The 16,336-nt window shown below is 44.2% G+C and overlaps 1 protein-coding gene across 3 annotated transcripts in view; it reads left to right on the top strand.

The window, feature by feature from the left end:
- The window catches only part of USP47 (ubiquitin specific peptidase 47), a 118,886-nt gene extending 115,647 nt beyond the window's left edge, over positions 1 to 3,239 (top strand). For 2 of the 3 annotated variants that reach the window (XM_008051259.2, XM_008051260.2), the window contains one exon: positions 96 to 1,939. In XM_008051259.2, coding sequence (XP_008049450.1) covers positions 96 to 270 — 175 coding nt within the window. In that variant the 3' untranslated portion in view covers positions 271 to 1,939. Of the gene's footprint in view, positions 1 to 95 lie in introns of all 3 variants that reach the window. The other variant, XM_021709226.1, reaches the window with a different exon arrangement.
- The last annotated feature ends 13,097 nt before the right edge of the window (positions 3,240 to 16,336 follow it).

Genomic DNA, 16,336 nt, shown 5'->3' on the forward strand with positions numbered 1-16,336 from the left:
TTCATTATCTCGCTGCAGAGTATCGTGTTCAAGCATAAATTAATGGAGGCTGATGGCTCTACTGGTCTAATGTGTTATTAATGTTCTAAATATAGGGATAAAACAGAAGAATTAATGGAGTTGACAGATGAGCAAAGAAATGAACTGATGAAAAAAGAAAGCAGTCGACTCCAGAAGACTGGACATCGTGTAACGTACTCACCTCGTAAAGAGAAAGCACTAAAAATATATCTGGATGGAGCACCAAATAAAGATCTGACCCAAGACTGACTCTGCTAGTGTAGCATTTTCCCTGGGGGAGTTGTGGTTTTAATTAGATGGTTCACTACTACTGGGTAGTGCCATTTTGGCCGGACATGGTTGGGGTAACCCAGTGACACCAGCACTGATTGGACTGCCCTTCACCAATCAGAAGCTCAGTGCCCAATGGGCCACTGTTGTGACTTGGAATCATGTTGTGCACTATAGTCATATGTACTGTAAAGTGAAAAGGGATGTGCAAAAAAATTTAAAAACACAAAAACACAAAACCGAAAAGCAAACATGCTACAGAAAAGGGGGAAGGGGAATGAGTAAATTTCTTTTATTGTGGACAGATGTGCACATAGCCGCTAGTAAGACTAGCCTCAAACAGGATGCTCATAGCTTAATAATAAAAGCTGTGCAAAGGCCATGAATGAATGAATTTTCTGTTTATTTCACTGATACACACATTACCTCATTGACAATTCAGAAGTAAATGCAACATGTGTTGACTCTTAGAAAGCAGCAAGAGTAGGAGTTGAAGAAAGAAATTCTTAGACCAGCCGTAACCCAGTAAAGAATTGTGAAGTTGTGTTTTAATTTTGTTTCATTTTTTGCAAAGTATTAAGAACATAATTCTGGAACATCAAACGTTTCCCTTAGCCCGCTCCCAGCAGGTGGCAGCTCAGATTGCTGCAATGTTGTAATTATAACTGATTGTACTTAAGTTATGGATGTAGAGAATATGTTTCACTCGTTTATTCAGCATGTAAATAAAATTGATCCTGTTGAGTTATCATAATTGCAGTTCAACAATTTCCCATGGTTATTCTTTTTCGCATATCATTCATTCTGTACATTTGTGTACATTAAGAAGTAGAGCAACCTATGTAAATGTCATCTTCAGTGAGGGTCCTTAGTCCTGGGTCCCGTAGGATTGTATTTGCCCTTGTTAATGAGGTTTTTCTGTTCAGCGGCTTCAATTTTTTTGTACATCTAGTTTTGAAGATTTCCTTCAAGTTTGAATCTTCTAGAATGCTTGTAAGTCCAGTTTTAATTTTAGAGTCAATTTGTAGTTACGTGTGGTTTAACTTTGGGGAAACGTCTTAACATCATTTTGAGTAAACTTGCTAGTAAGATCAGGTCATGGTACAGACTGATGCAGTTGACATGATTTCATTGCGGAGTCTGTTAGAATCAGCAAGTTTTTGCTTTGCTAAATAAAAATACTCAACACAATTCTACATAAATTTTGAAATACCATCTAATTTATAAAAATCAATAAAGAGGTTTTGGTAAAACTTTTTCATGCAGATGCTGTTTACAACAATGAACATGCCAATAAAACATTTGTTCATTCTGTTGTGTTATTTTAGTCATTAAACTTTTGTGGATGAAGAATCTGGATTAAGAATAGATTTGTTATCTTTAAAATACAACATTTTGTAAACGTGTATTGAATAATTATCTCATTTCTATGATAAAGGTATATTTATAGTAAAGTTCTCATAAGAGAGAAGATGTGTTAATACCTAACTTTGGGAGATCTTGTCAATATTTCAAAATCAGATGTTTGCCTTTTTTTCCTTTTAAAGAAAGACAAAATTAGAAAATAGTATTAGCAAATTAGACTCTGCTGTTTGAATATGGTTATTGAGAATTCCATAATGTCTTAAAAGTCTCTTGGAATCCACAAGGAAAAAAAATTATTTTCTAAGGTATTTTTCTGGCTAATTTTTATTCCATGAAAACTGTGTGGCATTCAGCTAAATTTGATTGAAGTAGTATTCTGAGTTTACGTTAGTGGGATTGGTAATGTTCTCAGAATAATATTTGAAGCATTTGTGATGAATTATCTTCCAATCACTTAGAGTTTCTACTGTAAGAGGATGGCTGTTTGGTTGTGATACAGGCCTGCTTACTTGAGATAGAGGAGTTGAGAAACAGGGTTTCTGCTTTCAAGGACTGACTTCTGTTACACAGAGGAGGCTGACCGATAAAATGGGCTTTTGAGTTCGTTTCGTTTCGGTTTGGTTTGGTTTGCCTCAATATTCCTAAAAGAGTAAATGGTAACGTCTTTGCACACCTGCTCCTGAGACTGCCTTTTGCTCTGTTCTTTTGTGTTTAACTGCAGCTTCTAAATGCAGGCATATTAAAAATACCAAGAGTAGAGAAAAGGTATTATAGAAGAGAAAAATAAAAGGCTTCTTGCTTTTCAGTGCCTGATAGAGTGAAAACACAATGTTGCACTTTAATAATTTCAGTAAAGCCTACCAGATGTCAGCCTCCCTCAGCTGCAGAGCGTCATGCCAGCGTCCATACCCCAGGAGGCAGAGCACTGACAGTGTGGAGCAGGTTCCCTGAGTACAGGGGCAGTGTAGCCTGGTGATCACTTGTCTCCTAAGGCTAAGGCAGTCCACACGCAGTAAGTTGAGACCCTGCTGCCCACAGACAAGCAGGGGTTTTGCAGGGCTATTACCATGGGGCAGATGAGCTGGTGTCAGCCTTGTATATCCTGTGAGAACCATGTACCTACATTTTGGAGGCAGGTTCTGGAAGTGAGCGGTGCATTTTGGCCGAAGAAACAAAAGCTTTGGTTTCAGGACCATGCCGTACTCAGCTGGTCTGTACGGAAACCTGCCAGCCAAGAGGTCCATTTCTCAAACTAGGAGAGTAGTCCTGATAGGCACAGTCATGTGTGAAGGAGCTCTCACACGAGTGGCTGGTAACCTCTTTTGTAAGGTACAGGGAAGTAAAATGCTAAGATAGGTGAATCTATGCCCCAATCAGAACATAAGAGAAGTAGCCATTGGTTGCAGGCTGCCTTAGGAAGGGTACCATGGTGCATCTGGTTGGCAGGAACAGAAGAGAGCTGCAGTCATGCACTGTGGTCTCCGCAGAATGTGCACACAGCATCATAGCATTGCAGTGTTTTTACTAAATCTGTAAGTGACCTGTCAATATATGGAATACAATAAAATCTTTTATTCGGTTCACTCACTAGTATTTTTTTCTCAGTTGGATACTTGGATCTTCCTCTGGATTTTGTTGTTTTGTTCAGCTTCGAGGCCCTAACCAACTTTTTTGCACTGGAGATTTGCAAATTGTAGTCTAGAGAGTACAGTACGTAGATTATAAAATATGCTGAATTAGCAAGTTTTTTGTTTGCTAAATAAAACTGTTCCATCTAAACAATTCTGTGTAATTTTTGAAAACCATCAATAGAAGGATACATGTCCTGAAATAAAATACAAAATCGTGTGTATGTATCATTTTTTAGGGGGCCAGTATAACAGTTTGTATGAGAGTTTCAAGGAGTTCATGACCCAAATGAAGCTTGTGGCCACCTTGATTTAGTGTGTGTGAAACCAGAAGATTCTCCTTCATTGTGATTCATGGTGGAGAAAGGGTGGCTGTTGTCACTTGCTCAGGTACAGTGTTGATTTCACATCTTGGCCTTCAGTAACAACCAAGAAGGCACTGACACATGCATTACCTTAGAAAAGAATGCAGCCATCAGTAAAGGTCAAGCTAGGAGGGCAAAACAGAGCTGGGAGGAGTGCCCTGCCCCTTCTCCTGCACCAGCTCATCTGTACCAGAGACTGAGCTTCCTTGGTAGAGTCAGAATCCACCAGGCCAGGTGTTTTTAGTGGCCCTATAACCTTGCCTTAAAGGTGGAGATTGAGCTCCTTGCCTGCCCACCTCCCATTTTTAACTCCTTTTATAATGCTTAAGTAACCTGTTGAAAGAATATCAATTTGTGGAAATACAGATTATGCTTTGGTTCTATTTTTTCAGTAGCTGCTGACTTCTTCAAATGCAGTTGCCTGCTGGGATATGGGCTCTCATCAAGTGCTCAGTGCAATCCTATAACTTTTAAGTCATTTTGCATTAATAAGACAAGCAGTACTTTCATTCAGAGCTCCCCATCCCATCCCAGAGATGTGCTGCCCCTGCTAGAGTGGAAGGAGGGTGTGTGGTCAGTCTTGCTCTTCCTGCCTGCTCTCCTGCTGGCAGAAGAGCTCAGGGAGGCAGGAAAGACTTGAGCTTGCGCCAGCAGCCTCTTGGTGGTGAGGTTACTGTCCCCTTCCACCTGCTCACCATTATCTCTTGGAGGTGTTAATAGATGCCCTGCAGGCCCTATTGACAAAGGACTCCAGGCAACGTTGGTAGTCCCTTATGAAACTGACTACATCTTTTGCCAACCTCCTGCTGGCAAGACTCTCCTCTGAAGTGTGTTCCACTAATCCATGCTGCACTAATGCTCACCAAGTCTTTTTTTTAAGAGGCAAAGAAAGAAAAGTTTATTTAAAAGTAAATTAGAGAAAGAGAAGGGAGAGAAGATTCACCTCCCCAAGGTGGGGGTGGGGGCTAAAGCCAGGAAGCATGGCAACAACCATAGCTCAAAGAGCACACGGCACACCAGAGTCCTAGCAAACCAATGACTGCTGGTTGCTTGTTGTTGAGCCCTTTTGACCATTCCCCTTGATGGGGAAAGATCATTAAGGTGGTTGGGTGGTGGTCTGCTCCACGTCATTCCAAAGGGGCAGGCAAGTGCAGCTACTGCCGTCAGGTGATGGACAGCAGGCAGATGGGTGGCTTAGTCACATGACAAGGAGCCTAAACGTTTACTAGAGATTATTATGCTAAACAATGAATTGAAAGGTTGGGCTGTCCTGGTCTTGCATCTGCTGGAGATTTGCCAAGGGGGGGATGGGCTAGGCTGCTGTTTGTTCTGCAGTAAAATGCCTGAACGCTTTCTAATGGTTATGCTGAGGCAGAAAGACTAAGAATAAGCTAAGTTTTTTCTAGGTTTCCATAGGTACCATCTTTCATTCCCACCTCTTGCTATTTTAAAAATATTCTTATTTGTACCTGGGAACAGGGACGAAGGTCAGGCTTGTAGTTACTTCCTGCTGCACATGGTGTGTAGAGCTGTCCCTACCTGTCTAGAGCGAGAGAAGGGGAGGAGAGGAGAGGAGAGGAGCCCATGGAGTTAAGTATTTTTAGTATTTGCATCCAAAGTATTGACTATAAGAATGCATATTATTATAAAGGTCATTATAGCTGCTGTTATAGCAAGTTTTTGATGTCTAGTAAAATGTATTTACAGTTACCCCAGTGAGTTGATACCTACCTACAGGAGTCCAGGCAGTTCTCACTGTTGCACCAGTAAATTTCTGAATCCAGATGTTGACTTCCATCCCGCAGCTTGTCTTTTAGCTTTTTGGGGTTGTGATAAGAATTTATGGGCAGTTATTAAGTAGTTTTGTTAATGACTTGAACAAGGAAATACAGTTACTTTGACAAAGTTCGAAGAAAAATGTAAAACATTAGTGACGTGATTAGGTTGTAGCTTAAACTGAAAATTTTAAACAGGTAAACATTGGCAAGAGAAAACAGTTTCCTTTGTTTTTATAATATGTTGGATTAGTAATCCTTGTGCCTGGTCTGTGTTAGATGTGGCTCCTGAAGCTTGTCTTGTTTTTTTTTTTTTTAATCTCACCCTGGACTGACTGAGAACTTTTAAGAGTTTATTTAAAAAATTTTAAATCATGTTATAACACAAGATTACAGTAGTTATTGCAAAAGTTACCTATTTAGCCAAAATGATAGTTCAAAGATTTTGAAAAAAACCCAAAAAACAAAAAAACCTCACTTTTTTGTAACAAAGACAGTGGGGGAGAAAAAAGGGGGGGGGAACCTTGCTTTACAAAGACAGTAGGGGAGGGCTAATTGAATTCTGTCTCTTCCTTTCCCCCTCTGTTGATTACAGGAGAAAATTCTTTTGGTTAAGGCTATGTGACTTCAACATGGATGGCCAGGACCAAAAGACTGGCACTTGTGTTAAATTAAGAAATTAATTTGGGTTCCAGCGCCCTATTTACCTGGTGGATTGTTACGGTGATGGTGAGCCAGTGCCAGGCAGTTTCGCAGTTTTGCAGACCTCCATAAGTGACCACCATTTGTGAGCCAAGTGCTCTGTCCTCTCTTCAGAAGAGAGTGCATCTGCTTCTCAGTGGCTTTCTGGCCTGCACAGTGGACAAAGTCCAGGAGCTTAAGGCCATTTTGGGGCAACTATGCTTTCAGTCTTCCCACAGACTGTACCCATAAGCAATAGGCACCATTCCTTTAGCAGGTTTGTTCTTACCAGGTGTCTGATGGACAGTTGGAGTTTTGTCACTCCAACTGTCTCCTAATGGTGACTGCCAATTGGGGTGTCTCTTTGGCCCTCTGGTTCTGTTGCCCTCCATGTTGGCACTGTTTCTTAACATTTTGGTTGAAAAAACCTTAAAAGCTCATTTTTAATAGGTTATACATATGAAACTATAACCATTTCTCTAACAATCTGATGTAAAACCCTTTAGAGTGAACAGACTACATGGATGTGTAATGAACTGTCCCTACTTATTTATAATTATGAACAGGCAAAGTTGTTAAAAACACATGAATTACTAAATTGTAGTATTAGTTGTAAGGTGTGGATAATTAGGTGAGAGTGATTAGTTCCCATTCTTAATGTGCTCACACAGAGTACCCAGTATTTTACCCGTCCAGCAGGAGAAGTACTAGGCTTAGTAAAAGTGACTTAACCAGGTGGGAATGGCCAGTTCCCAAACCTTATTATGTTTAGCATTTAAAGGTTTACCGTTCTCCTAAGAGGGTGTTAGTTAGGCACAACAGGTGATTTAAACTTTTGTTTATAAAATACAGCTTCAGCAAGCCTGATCTAGTAAACTGGTTATTTAGCACTAATGTGTTCATACATGGTAAAGTTGGAAGTAAAATTTTACTAGAGCACTTGCGAATTTGGTTGGAAAAGCAGATGAAAATTACAATTGACCTTTTTGTAGTTAGTTAACAGGATTAATTTACATGATTTTTTTTACTTTTGTCTGGGAAAAAGATTGATATAATTCCAGTTTAGATATAACTTGAGAGAGATTTATTATTAAAAAAAAAAAAAAAAGCCGGGCTCAGTGGCTCAGCCTGTAATCCCGTGCCTTTGGGAGGCTGAGGTGATTGGATTGCCTGAGCCCGCGGGTTCAAGACCCGCCTGGGCAGCGAGAACTCATCTCTACAATAAATCAAAAAATCAGCTGGGCATGGTAGCACATGCCTGTAATTCTGGCTCCTCGGAAGGCTGAGGTGGAAGGATCGCCAGAGCCCAACAAGTTGAGGCTGCGGTGGCCGGGAGCGACCACTGCACTCCAGTCTGGGCGACAGAGTGAGACTCCAACTCAAAAAAACAAAAACAAAAAAGAACTTTAATATCCTTTTTTCCTGGCTACCCCCTGAGAAGAGACCTGTTAAGCCATGTGGAAACCTGAATGGCCTTCCCAAGTACACGTGGGGGTGGTGACTTGCTGCAGCTAGTAGGGCTGCAGCCAGGGGGTTATTAGGCAGGGGGGGAAGGGGAGCGAGAAAGTTGGAGACTGGGGTCAGGTGCCATGGCCTTTGGTGCTGGTCCCTCCTCCGCAGGTAAAAGAGAAAGACAGGAAGCTGGGGTCAGGTGCCGTGGCCTTTGGCGCTGGCCTCTCCTCCAAAGAGAGAAGAGAGACAGAGAGTAGAGTAGCAAAACCAGATTACAAGAGAGACAGGAGAAGTTAAACCAGCTGGGTTAGCATTTGAGTTGTTAGAGGGAAAGCAGGAATTGGAGTTGCAGAAGGAATAGGAGAGTATGAAGGAGGTGAAAAAAAATTTTTTTGAGGGAGAGGCAGCTCAGTTAGCAGGATTAGTATCCTCTGATGAGCCTATGGGTCTAGGGAGCCAACACAAAGATGTGACAGGAAGAATGAATATCTGGGTGGCAGCTAACTCAAAAGGCCTGAATATATGGGATTTCAAAGTATTTGTCATTTCCTTTTAAGTACAAATTAAGTTGCAGAAGGGTGTTAGGAGCTAGGGAGCCACTTTTTGGCCAGGTTTCATCATCCCCCAGCTTATATTGTGGAATTTCCCCATACTTGTTCACAAGATGAAAAGTTCAGCTGGGACAGGGTGGGTCAGAGCTGGTGCCGGGTCTGCAAAGCAGTAATAAAAGGAAACAAGGATACAATTGGGATGGGCTCTTGGTTTCATGGACTTGTTTCTGGGCCTTACCCATCCAGATTGGGCCTTACCCACCTGCCAGGTGTCCCCAACAGGTTCAAAGGAATCATTACAAAGGATGTGAGTCACCAGGGAGAGGGAGTCCTCCCGTCCCTGTGCCCACTGGAGCTCACAGGAAGCTATGCTCCACCATGTCAAGGAAGACTGGTACCAGGATTTTCGGCAATTGGAACGCTATGAGGTATCCTCCAAGACGGGACTGGGAAAAGCCCGAGAGACCCAGAAAGTCTTCCGAACCAAAGCCCGGGGGGTCCAAGAGCGCACATCCAAATATGTGGGTGTGTGAATGATAAATAAGGGATGACTCACCAGAGGTGCAGAAAGGCATAGCGTGCAGCTGTTGGAGTCTCAGGGTCCTTCGTGAAGTCCCTTCATCAACCAGAGAAGAAAAGAGTAAAGAAACCAAGCACTTTGTTTCCCACCCATATGGGTGCTGGTGGTCCGAGCCTTTCTTCGGGGACCTTCTTGCCTCCCTAGGGAGTAGCCGTAGGCAGAGACCATCAGGTGTCCTCCAAGATCCAGCCCAGTTCGTGGGGAAACTCGGAAATCTTGGCTAGAAGGAAGTAAGGAGTAACCTTAGTCCCTCACCCTGTCAGGTCACAGCAATCTGATGTCTTTCCTGGGGCTTTCCAGCACATTGAAGTGTAGCCCCAGCCAGAGTTTTCAGTCACCACCAGATTCCAACACAGTCTACAGAGGGTCACCAGTTAAGAAATAAAAAAGAGAGAAATCTCAGATATCTTGGTGGGACCTCCAAAATTATTAGGGTCCGGACAGGGTGAGGGTGGATGAAGAGGATAGAGAGGGGAGGGGAGGCACAGCACCAGTAACCCAAAGATCTGAGTAATGCAAATAATTGCAACACACAAAAAGGTTAAGAAAGAAAAATTTATTTAAAAGTAAGTTAGAGAAAGAGAAGGGAGAGATGTACCTCCCCAAGGTGGGGGAGGGGGCCAAAGCCAGGAAGCAGGGTGACAGCCATAGCTCAAAGAGCACATAGCCAACCAGAGTCTAACAAGGCAATGGCCCTCACCAAGTCTTCAACCCTCAATTTCATCTTCCACGCCCCTATCGGTATGTGGGTGTTATCAGAATCCATCTTCTTTACTCAGGAACCTGCAGGAACTCAAAGGTGTGACCCATTCCTCTCTGCCTGGCTGCCTCGCCTAGCAGAGCTTATTCTCCTGACGCTCCTCCTTGTTCTGTGGTGCACTGGTGGCATGTCAGTGAGTCAGTGACTGCCACACAGTCAGCCTCCTTGAGCTGTCAGTAGTTCCAGTAGAAATTTTGTGAGTGTTCTCCAAAAGGTCCCCTCATAGGTTTCTGCCAAGGGAGTAAATCGAATATCCCCTCCCTGGGGGGAAGTCAGGGAGGGAGCAATCTGTTTTCCAAATACCACAATCTCCCAAAGGGGGATTTCACATCCCATTGCTAATCTCTATATTGGTGGCAGCTGCTAGCCCTAAATTTGGATAGAAACCCAACCTGGCTATCACAAGGTCATGGGGAATGCCCAGGACTGTAGGAATAATTAACACGCCTTTTCTCATCCTGCCCTCCCTCCTGGAAAAGCCCACTCTCCCTCACATCCTTCTGCCTGGGCTCCTCTCCCCACTGTCTGTGTCAGGCCCTGGAACAAGACTGGTCTCCCTTGGGTTATGGTTCATCATGCAGACAGCTCCTGTCTCGGGCTATGGTTACTCATGCAGACACTTCCTGTCTCGGAAGTGCTCATGACTTCAAATGACAAAGGCTAACAGCAGCTTTATTTGTACAAATATTAGCAGTTTACTTCAAAGGTATTCAGAGATGGAGACTAGGAAGGGTTTCCTCCTCAATGGCAAGGATCCATACTCGTATCCTTCTGTTGTAGGCCTGCATCCTAAACCCTGGATTCCATGACTGTTTACGTGGCACAAGGGACTTTGCAGATGTCATTAAAGTCAAGGACACAGGCATAGGAAGATAAGTCTGGATTATCCAAGTGGGCCCAATATAATCAGGTGAGTCCTTAAAAGTAGAGAGCCTTCCCTGTGGCCAAGAGCCAAAGCTGGCATTTGAGGACAGACTTGTCCTTGTGGGCTTTGAAGATGGAGGGACTGTGAACCAAGGGATATGGGTGACCTGTAGAGGCTAAAAAAGGCAAAGAAATGGACTCTCCCCAGAACCCTCCGGGGGAGGGGGGGGAAGGCTGTCCTACTGATCATGTGACCACCGATTGGCTGCCCCAGAGCCAAATGCCTCATCCTGACCACCATACTCAGAGGCAGGAAGAAAGGTAGGGCTGGAGGGAAGGGACTCTTCTTGTTTGCCACTTCCCTTTTGTCAATCAGGGGGAAAAGTTGTTCCCAGAAATTATTTGGCAGCTTTCCTGTTGTGGGAAAACAGAGAGATCCTGACACCAAGGCTATCTTAGGAAGCAGTGTTTGATGGGCGCCGGCGCAACTCAGTGGGCTAACGCTCCTAGACTGAGCAAACCGGAGAAAGAAGAGAAGGGTTTTATATGTTAGTTTAGGTAAGGGAGGGGGTTGGGTTGTATGGCTATACATTTTTCTTTGGAATTGGCAAGGTTGTATTCAGCAAAAACAGATTTTCAAAGAACAAATTGTTTCCAGGATATACATGACCAGCAGGGGTTGTAAACCAATAATTTCACAAAGAGAGGATGGGGGTGGGGGTAAGGTTGTGAATCGATTACTATCTTGCACTTACAGGAAATCGGCTTGTGGGTATTTGGTTTTTCTCATGTCCCATGTCTAGCAGGTTTGGAGCTTGCAGGTTGATTTTTTTAAAAGAATCATTTTAACTGTTTCTAGCCCCTCTCTACCATTCCCCCCTTTGATGCTCGACACTTCGTGAGTTAAAGAGCATCATCTTCAATTTGGTGTATGAACATTATGTGGACCATAGTTTTTCATTCAACGTCTGTTTCCATAAACTTAGAGGTGGAGATCATAATTATTGGGGATACGCAAGGGAGGATATGACAGGATCCCAACAATAGGATTACAGATCCAATAGTGTACTTAAATCCTCCCAGACTTGAGAACATGTTTTCAAACCAATTGCCAATTTTTATGCCATGCCATTTTTGTATTGGGACTTGGGCAAACTTTCTAATATTGGTGGCAATATCAGTTAGCTTTATTATTATCATCTATCTGCAAACAACAGACGGAGCTTTTAAATTTATCACATACTCCTCCTTCTTCTGCTAGCAGGTAGTCCAAAGCTTGGCGGTTCTGGTAAATGGCAGCATGCATTTGGGCTTCTGGTTGAGCAGCCACAGTCATGGCTGTTTGGTTAGTTATTGTTTCTAAGACAGCTCGTAACCTGTAATGCAATTTAGCATATATATAGGCATGTGGTATCCCCAACTTCCATCTTGTGCCCACGTGGCTGGGCCATAGGTATTTATAATTCTCTGGGGTGGCCATTCATCATCTTTCCAAACCTGGGTCCCTCCTATACCAAGAGTTTGATCAAGAGATTGAGCATCCCGTGTTTTGAGGCTCTTATAAAGGGGGATGCCCAGTTCATCTCCCTTTGGGTTAGGCAGAAGTAAAAATCCTGGTTAGATTATTTCTATGGTACATAAGGGGAATCTGATTTGGGTTGTCTGTTGGCTTCGGTAACTTTCCAGAGGGTCAGCTTAAGGGGAGCTGACGGATTTGTGGTGCACTCCCAGTCCTGGGAAGCAGGCTTAACTCTGCTGTAATGTATCTGGGGAAATATTTCAACTACTTTGGCTGCAGTTGGGGTAGATAAAAGAACAGTAAATGGGTCCCTCCAGAGGGGTTTTAGAGGCTGTACGTTCCGTTCTTTTACCCATACCATATCACCTGGTTTAAAAGAATGGGCATCAGTAGTTAAACTAATTGGTAGCCATTCTCTGACTTGATAATGAATGGCATTTAAGGCTGAACCTAAGGCTTGCATTTGTTGTTTTAGAGTAAGATTTCCTAACTCTTTTAAGTCTCCCGGCATGCCCTTAACAAGAGGGGGTGGCTGCCCATAAAGGACTTCAAAAGGCAAGAAGTCTGTTTTGTGGAGCTAGACCTTACCCTTAGAAGGACTGTTGGCAGAAGCTGGACCCAGCCTAAATGAGTTTCTTGGCATAGCTTACTTAGTTATGATTTTAAGGTCCTGTTCATTTGCTCCAACTTTCCGAACTTTGTGGCCTATAGGCTGTATGGAGCTTCCTTTTGATTTGCAATCCTCTTGTCATTAACTGTACTACCTCAGCTACAAATGCCGATCCATTGTCCGATCCTATAGTGATCAGGAGTCCAAACCAAGGAATGATTTTTTAACAGGAGTCAGGCCACTTCGGTGGCTTTTTCTGTCGTTGTGGGGAAGGCCTCAACCCATCCCGAGAAAGTACACACGAAAACAAGGAGATATTTGTAGCCTCAGCATCTTGGGAGTTTCGTAAAGTCCATGATAAGATCCTCAAAGGGTGCTCCCCCGACATGCTGCTCTGGGGGAGACTCTGGGTCCCCATTGCAGGTTATTTTGAGCACAAATTACACATTGTTCACAGACTACCCCCGCCATACTGGAGAGTCATGGGACACAGGAGTACTTACTGAGGGTATTTTCAAGAACGGGTCCATCTGCTGTGTGTCCCTTGGTGAAATTGCCTGACAGATGCTGGAGCCAATGATTCTGGAATTACTATTTGGCCATCTTGAAATTTCCACCATCCAGCTTGTAAGTAGTGTCCCGTTTCGGTTTCAAACCGTGTTTTCTCATTTGGCGTGTAGCAAGGGCTCCAGTTTGTCAGCGGGCTAGGAAGCAGCGCCATGGTTATTGCAGTCATTTCGACAGTTTCTTTTGTTGCTGCAAGCTTTGCTTCTTGATCTGCTTTGTGGTTTCCTTTGGCAGTTATCGCATTTCTCTTTTGATGTCCTCTGCAATGTATGACTGCTACCTCTTTTGGTGCCCATATAGCATCTAGTAGCTCTTGAATTTCATTGCCAAACTTTATGTCTTTCCCCCCTGAATTGATTAAACCTCTCTCCTTGTATAAGGCCCCATGCACATGCAAGATAGTAAGCACATACTTGGACTCTGTATAGATATTAGCGCATAGCCCTGCGGCTACCTGGAGGGCTCAAGTGAGCACAATGAATTCTGTTTTTGAGCTGAAGTTCTTATCGGCAGAGGTTTTGCCTCGACTGTGGAGTTTAAAGTTACCACCTAATAGCGTGTGAAACGTTTTCCTTCCTGTATGAAACTGCTCCTGTCCATGAAGTACTCTACTTCAGGGTCCCTGAGGGGCTGGTCTGTTAAATCTGGACAGCTAGAGAACACTTCACTTATTATTTCAGTGCAGTCATGGTCTGGCTGCCCTGGCTCTACAGGTAATAAGGTTGCCAGATTTAGGGTCTTTACTACCTCTAGGCGAATGCATGGGTTTTCACAGAGCATTCCCTGATATTTGACCATTCGAGCATTGGTTAGCCAATATGGCCCCTTGTATTCCATTAAATTTGTCACAGCATGAGGCACCCTGACAGTTAGGTTTTGTCCCATAGTTAGTTTGTCAGCTTCAGTTATCAGGAGTGCTGTGGCAGCCAGGGCTTGTAAACAAGGCAGCCAGGCCTGAGACACAGAATCTAACTGGATAAATATGCCACGGGTCTATGCCATGACCCCAGCATTTGAGTTAAGATTCCTACCAAAATGCGAGTACGTTCATACACATATAGAAAGAAGGACTTAGTTACATCCGGGAGTCCCAGACCAGGTGCATTGGTGAGGGCCTGTTTAATTTGTTCAAAGACCTGGTTCCATTCACCCCTCTTTGTGCCTTCATAGAGGGGTTTTGCCATGATGGAGAATTAGGTATCCAAATTCTACAGAACCCCACAGCTCCTAGAAACTCCCGGATTTGACACCAGGTAGTTGGGACTGGAATTGAATATACTGCCTGTTTCCTTTCAGGACCAAGTTGGTGCTGGCCTTCGGACAAATGAAAACCTAGATATCAAGCCAGGCTCGGTGGCTCAGCCTGTAATCCCACGCCTTTGGGAGGCTGAGGTGAGTGGATTGCCTGAGCCCGCGCGTTCGAGACCCACCTGGGCAACGAGATCTCATCTCTACAATAAATCAAAAAATCAGCTGGGCGTGGTAGCACATGCCTGTAATTCCGGCTCCTCGGAAGGCTGAGGCGGAAGGATCGCCGGAGCCCAGCAGGTCGAGGCTGCGGTGGCTGGGAGCAGCCACTGCACTCCAGTCTGGGCGACAGAGTGAGACTCCAACTCAAAAAAAAAAAAAAAGAAAAGAAAAGAAAACCTAGATACCTAACATGTTCCTGACATATTTGGGCTTTTTTGAGACCTTGTAACTCGCCTCACATAGGAGGGTAAGCAGTTGCTGCATCCCTTGCATACAGTTTTTCTTGGTTGGTGCTACCAACAGCAAGTCATCTACATACTGGAGCAACGTACTGTCACACTGGTTTGTTGGAAAGGCTTTTAAATCTGAGGCCAGTGCCATACCGAAGATGGTCAGAGAATTTTTGAAACCTTGGGGCAGGTGGGTCCACATTAATTGTCCTTTGGTGCCTTATGTCAGGTCCTCCCATTGGAAAGCAAAGATTGACTGGCTTCTTGGGACCAAGCAGATGCAGAAGGCCTCCTCAAAGTCCAAGCAGGTGAAGAAAGCAGACTCAACAGGAATGAGACCCAGCATCGTATACAGGTTTGGGACAACGGGGTATAGAGTGACCATGACCTGGTTTATGGCTCAAAAGTCTTGAACCAGCTGGTAGTTGTCCATACCCGACTTCTGTACCAGCAACAGAGGTATATTCCAAGCAAACTAACAAACCCAGAGGATTCCATAATGCAAAAGCCTCTTCAGGTTCTTGTGGATTCCTATTTGTGCCCTGCATGGGATGAAGTACTGCCTCTGATGGACTGGCCTGCCCCCCAGTTTTAGTTCCACATCACAGGGGTTATATTTTTTGCCAGTCCTGGAGGATTATCCTCTGCCCACACTCCCGGTACTTGAAATGGCAGCTCTGGAGATTGTTGTGAGGCCCCCGTTAGACTGTAGAGCCGCCCTCCCTCTCTCTAGGGAACAGTGAGGGTCATGAGTTTAGACTCTGGGCCTCTTAATCTTAGAGTCTTATGATCTGGAGAATCAAAGGTTATCTGAGCTCAAAGCTTTCCCAGGAGGTCCCATCCCATCAAGACTACAGTGCAATCTGGGAGATGCAGGAACTCTCGTATGACCTCATGGCCACTGACTGTGCAGTGTCGCAGCACTGTGAAGGGATGTCTGGCTTGAAGCCCAGTGACTCCCATAACATTAGCCATTTTGGGGAGAAGGGACCTATAGTCTGGGTGATCACAGAGTATTCAGTTCCCATGTTGACCATGAAGTTCATATGTTGGTTCCCTACTGTCATGCTGACATAGGCTCCTGCGGACCTAAAGATAGTAGGGAGCCTGGTCTGGCCTGTTCTTGTTGCAGTCCTTCCATAGAGGCCAGACCCGTAAAGCCATTATAGTTGGTGGGTCCTGTTGATACGTGGAGTCTTGTGGGCCATCTTTCTGTTGGGCTTCCTCATCAGCTCTTTGTTGGGGGCATTCACCTTTCCAGTAGCCTTCTTGGTAACAATAGGCACACTGGTTTCTCCTCAACTTCATAGGGCGTTGTGATGTCCCTTGTGTAGGCTGATAGATGGGGTTCAGGGGTCCCTGGGCAGGCTGAGGTGGTCCAGGCCTAACTCTGGGAAACTGCAGACCTGGCTGTCTTCTTCCCTGACCTCTGCCTGTTTTCTCCCAGTGGGCCTGTGATTTTATACACTATAATGGCAGCAGCAAGCATGGTCATTTTCCTTCTGCCTTTGGTCTGCCTCTTGTTGGGCCTTCTTGTGCCAGTTAATGAACACTTTAGTGGCAACTTCTAACAGCTGGCTAACATTCATTCCAGCAAAGCTTTCTAGTTTTTGTAGGTAACATCGGAT

Source organism: Carlito syrichta, unplaced genomic scaffold (genome assembly GCF_000164805.1).
Source record: "Carlito syrichta isolate Samal-C Ts95f unplaced genomic scaffold, Tarsius_syrichta-2.0.1 Scaffold169247, whole genome shotgun sequence".
Lineage (NCBI taxonomy): Eukaryota > Metazoa > Chordata > Mammalia > Primates > Tarsiidae > Carlito > Carlito syrichta.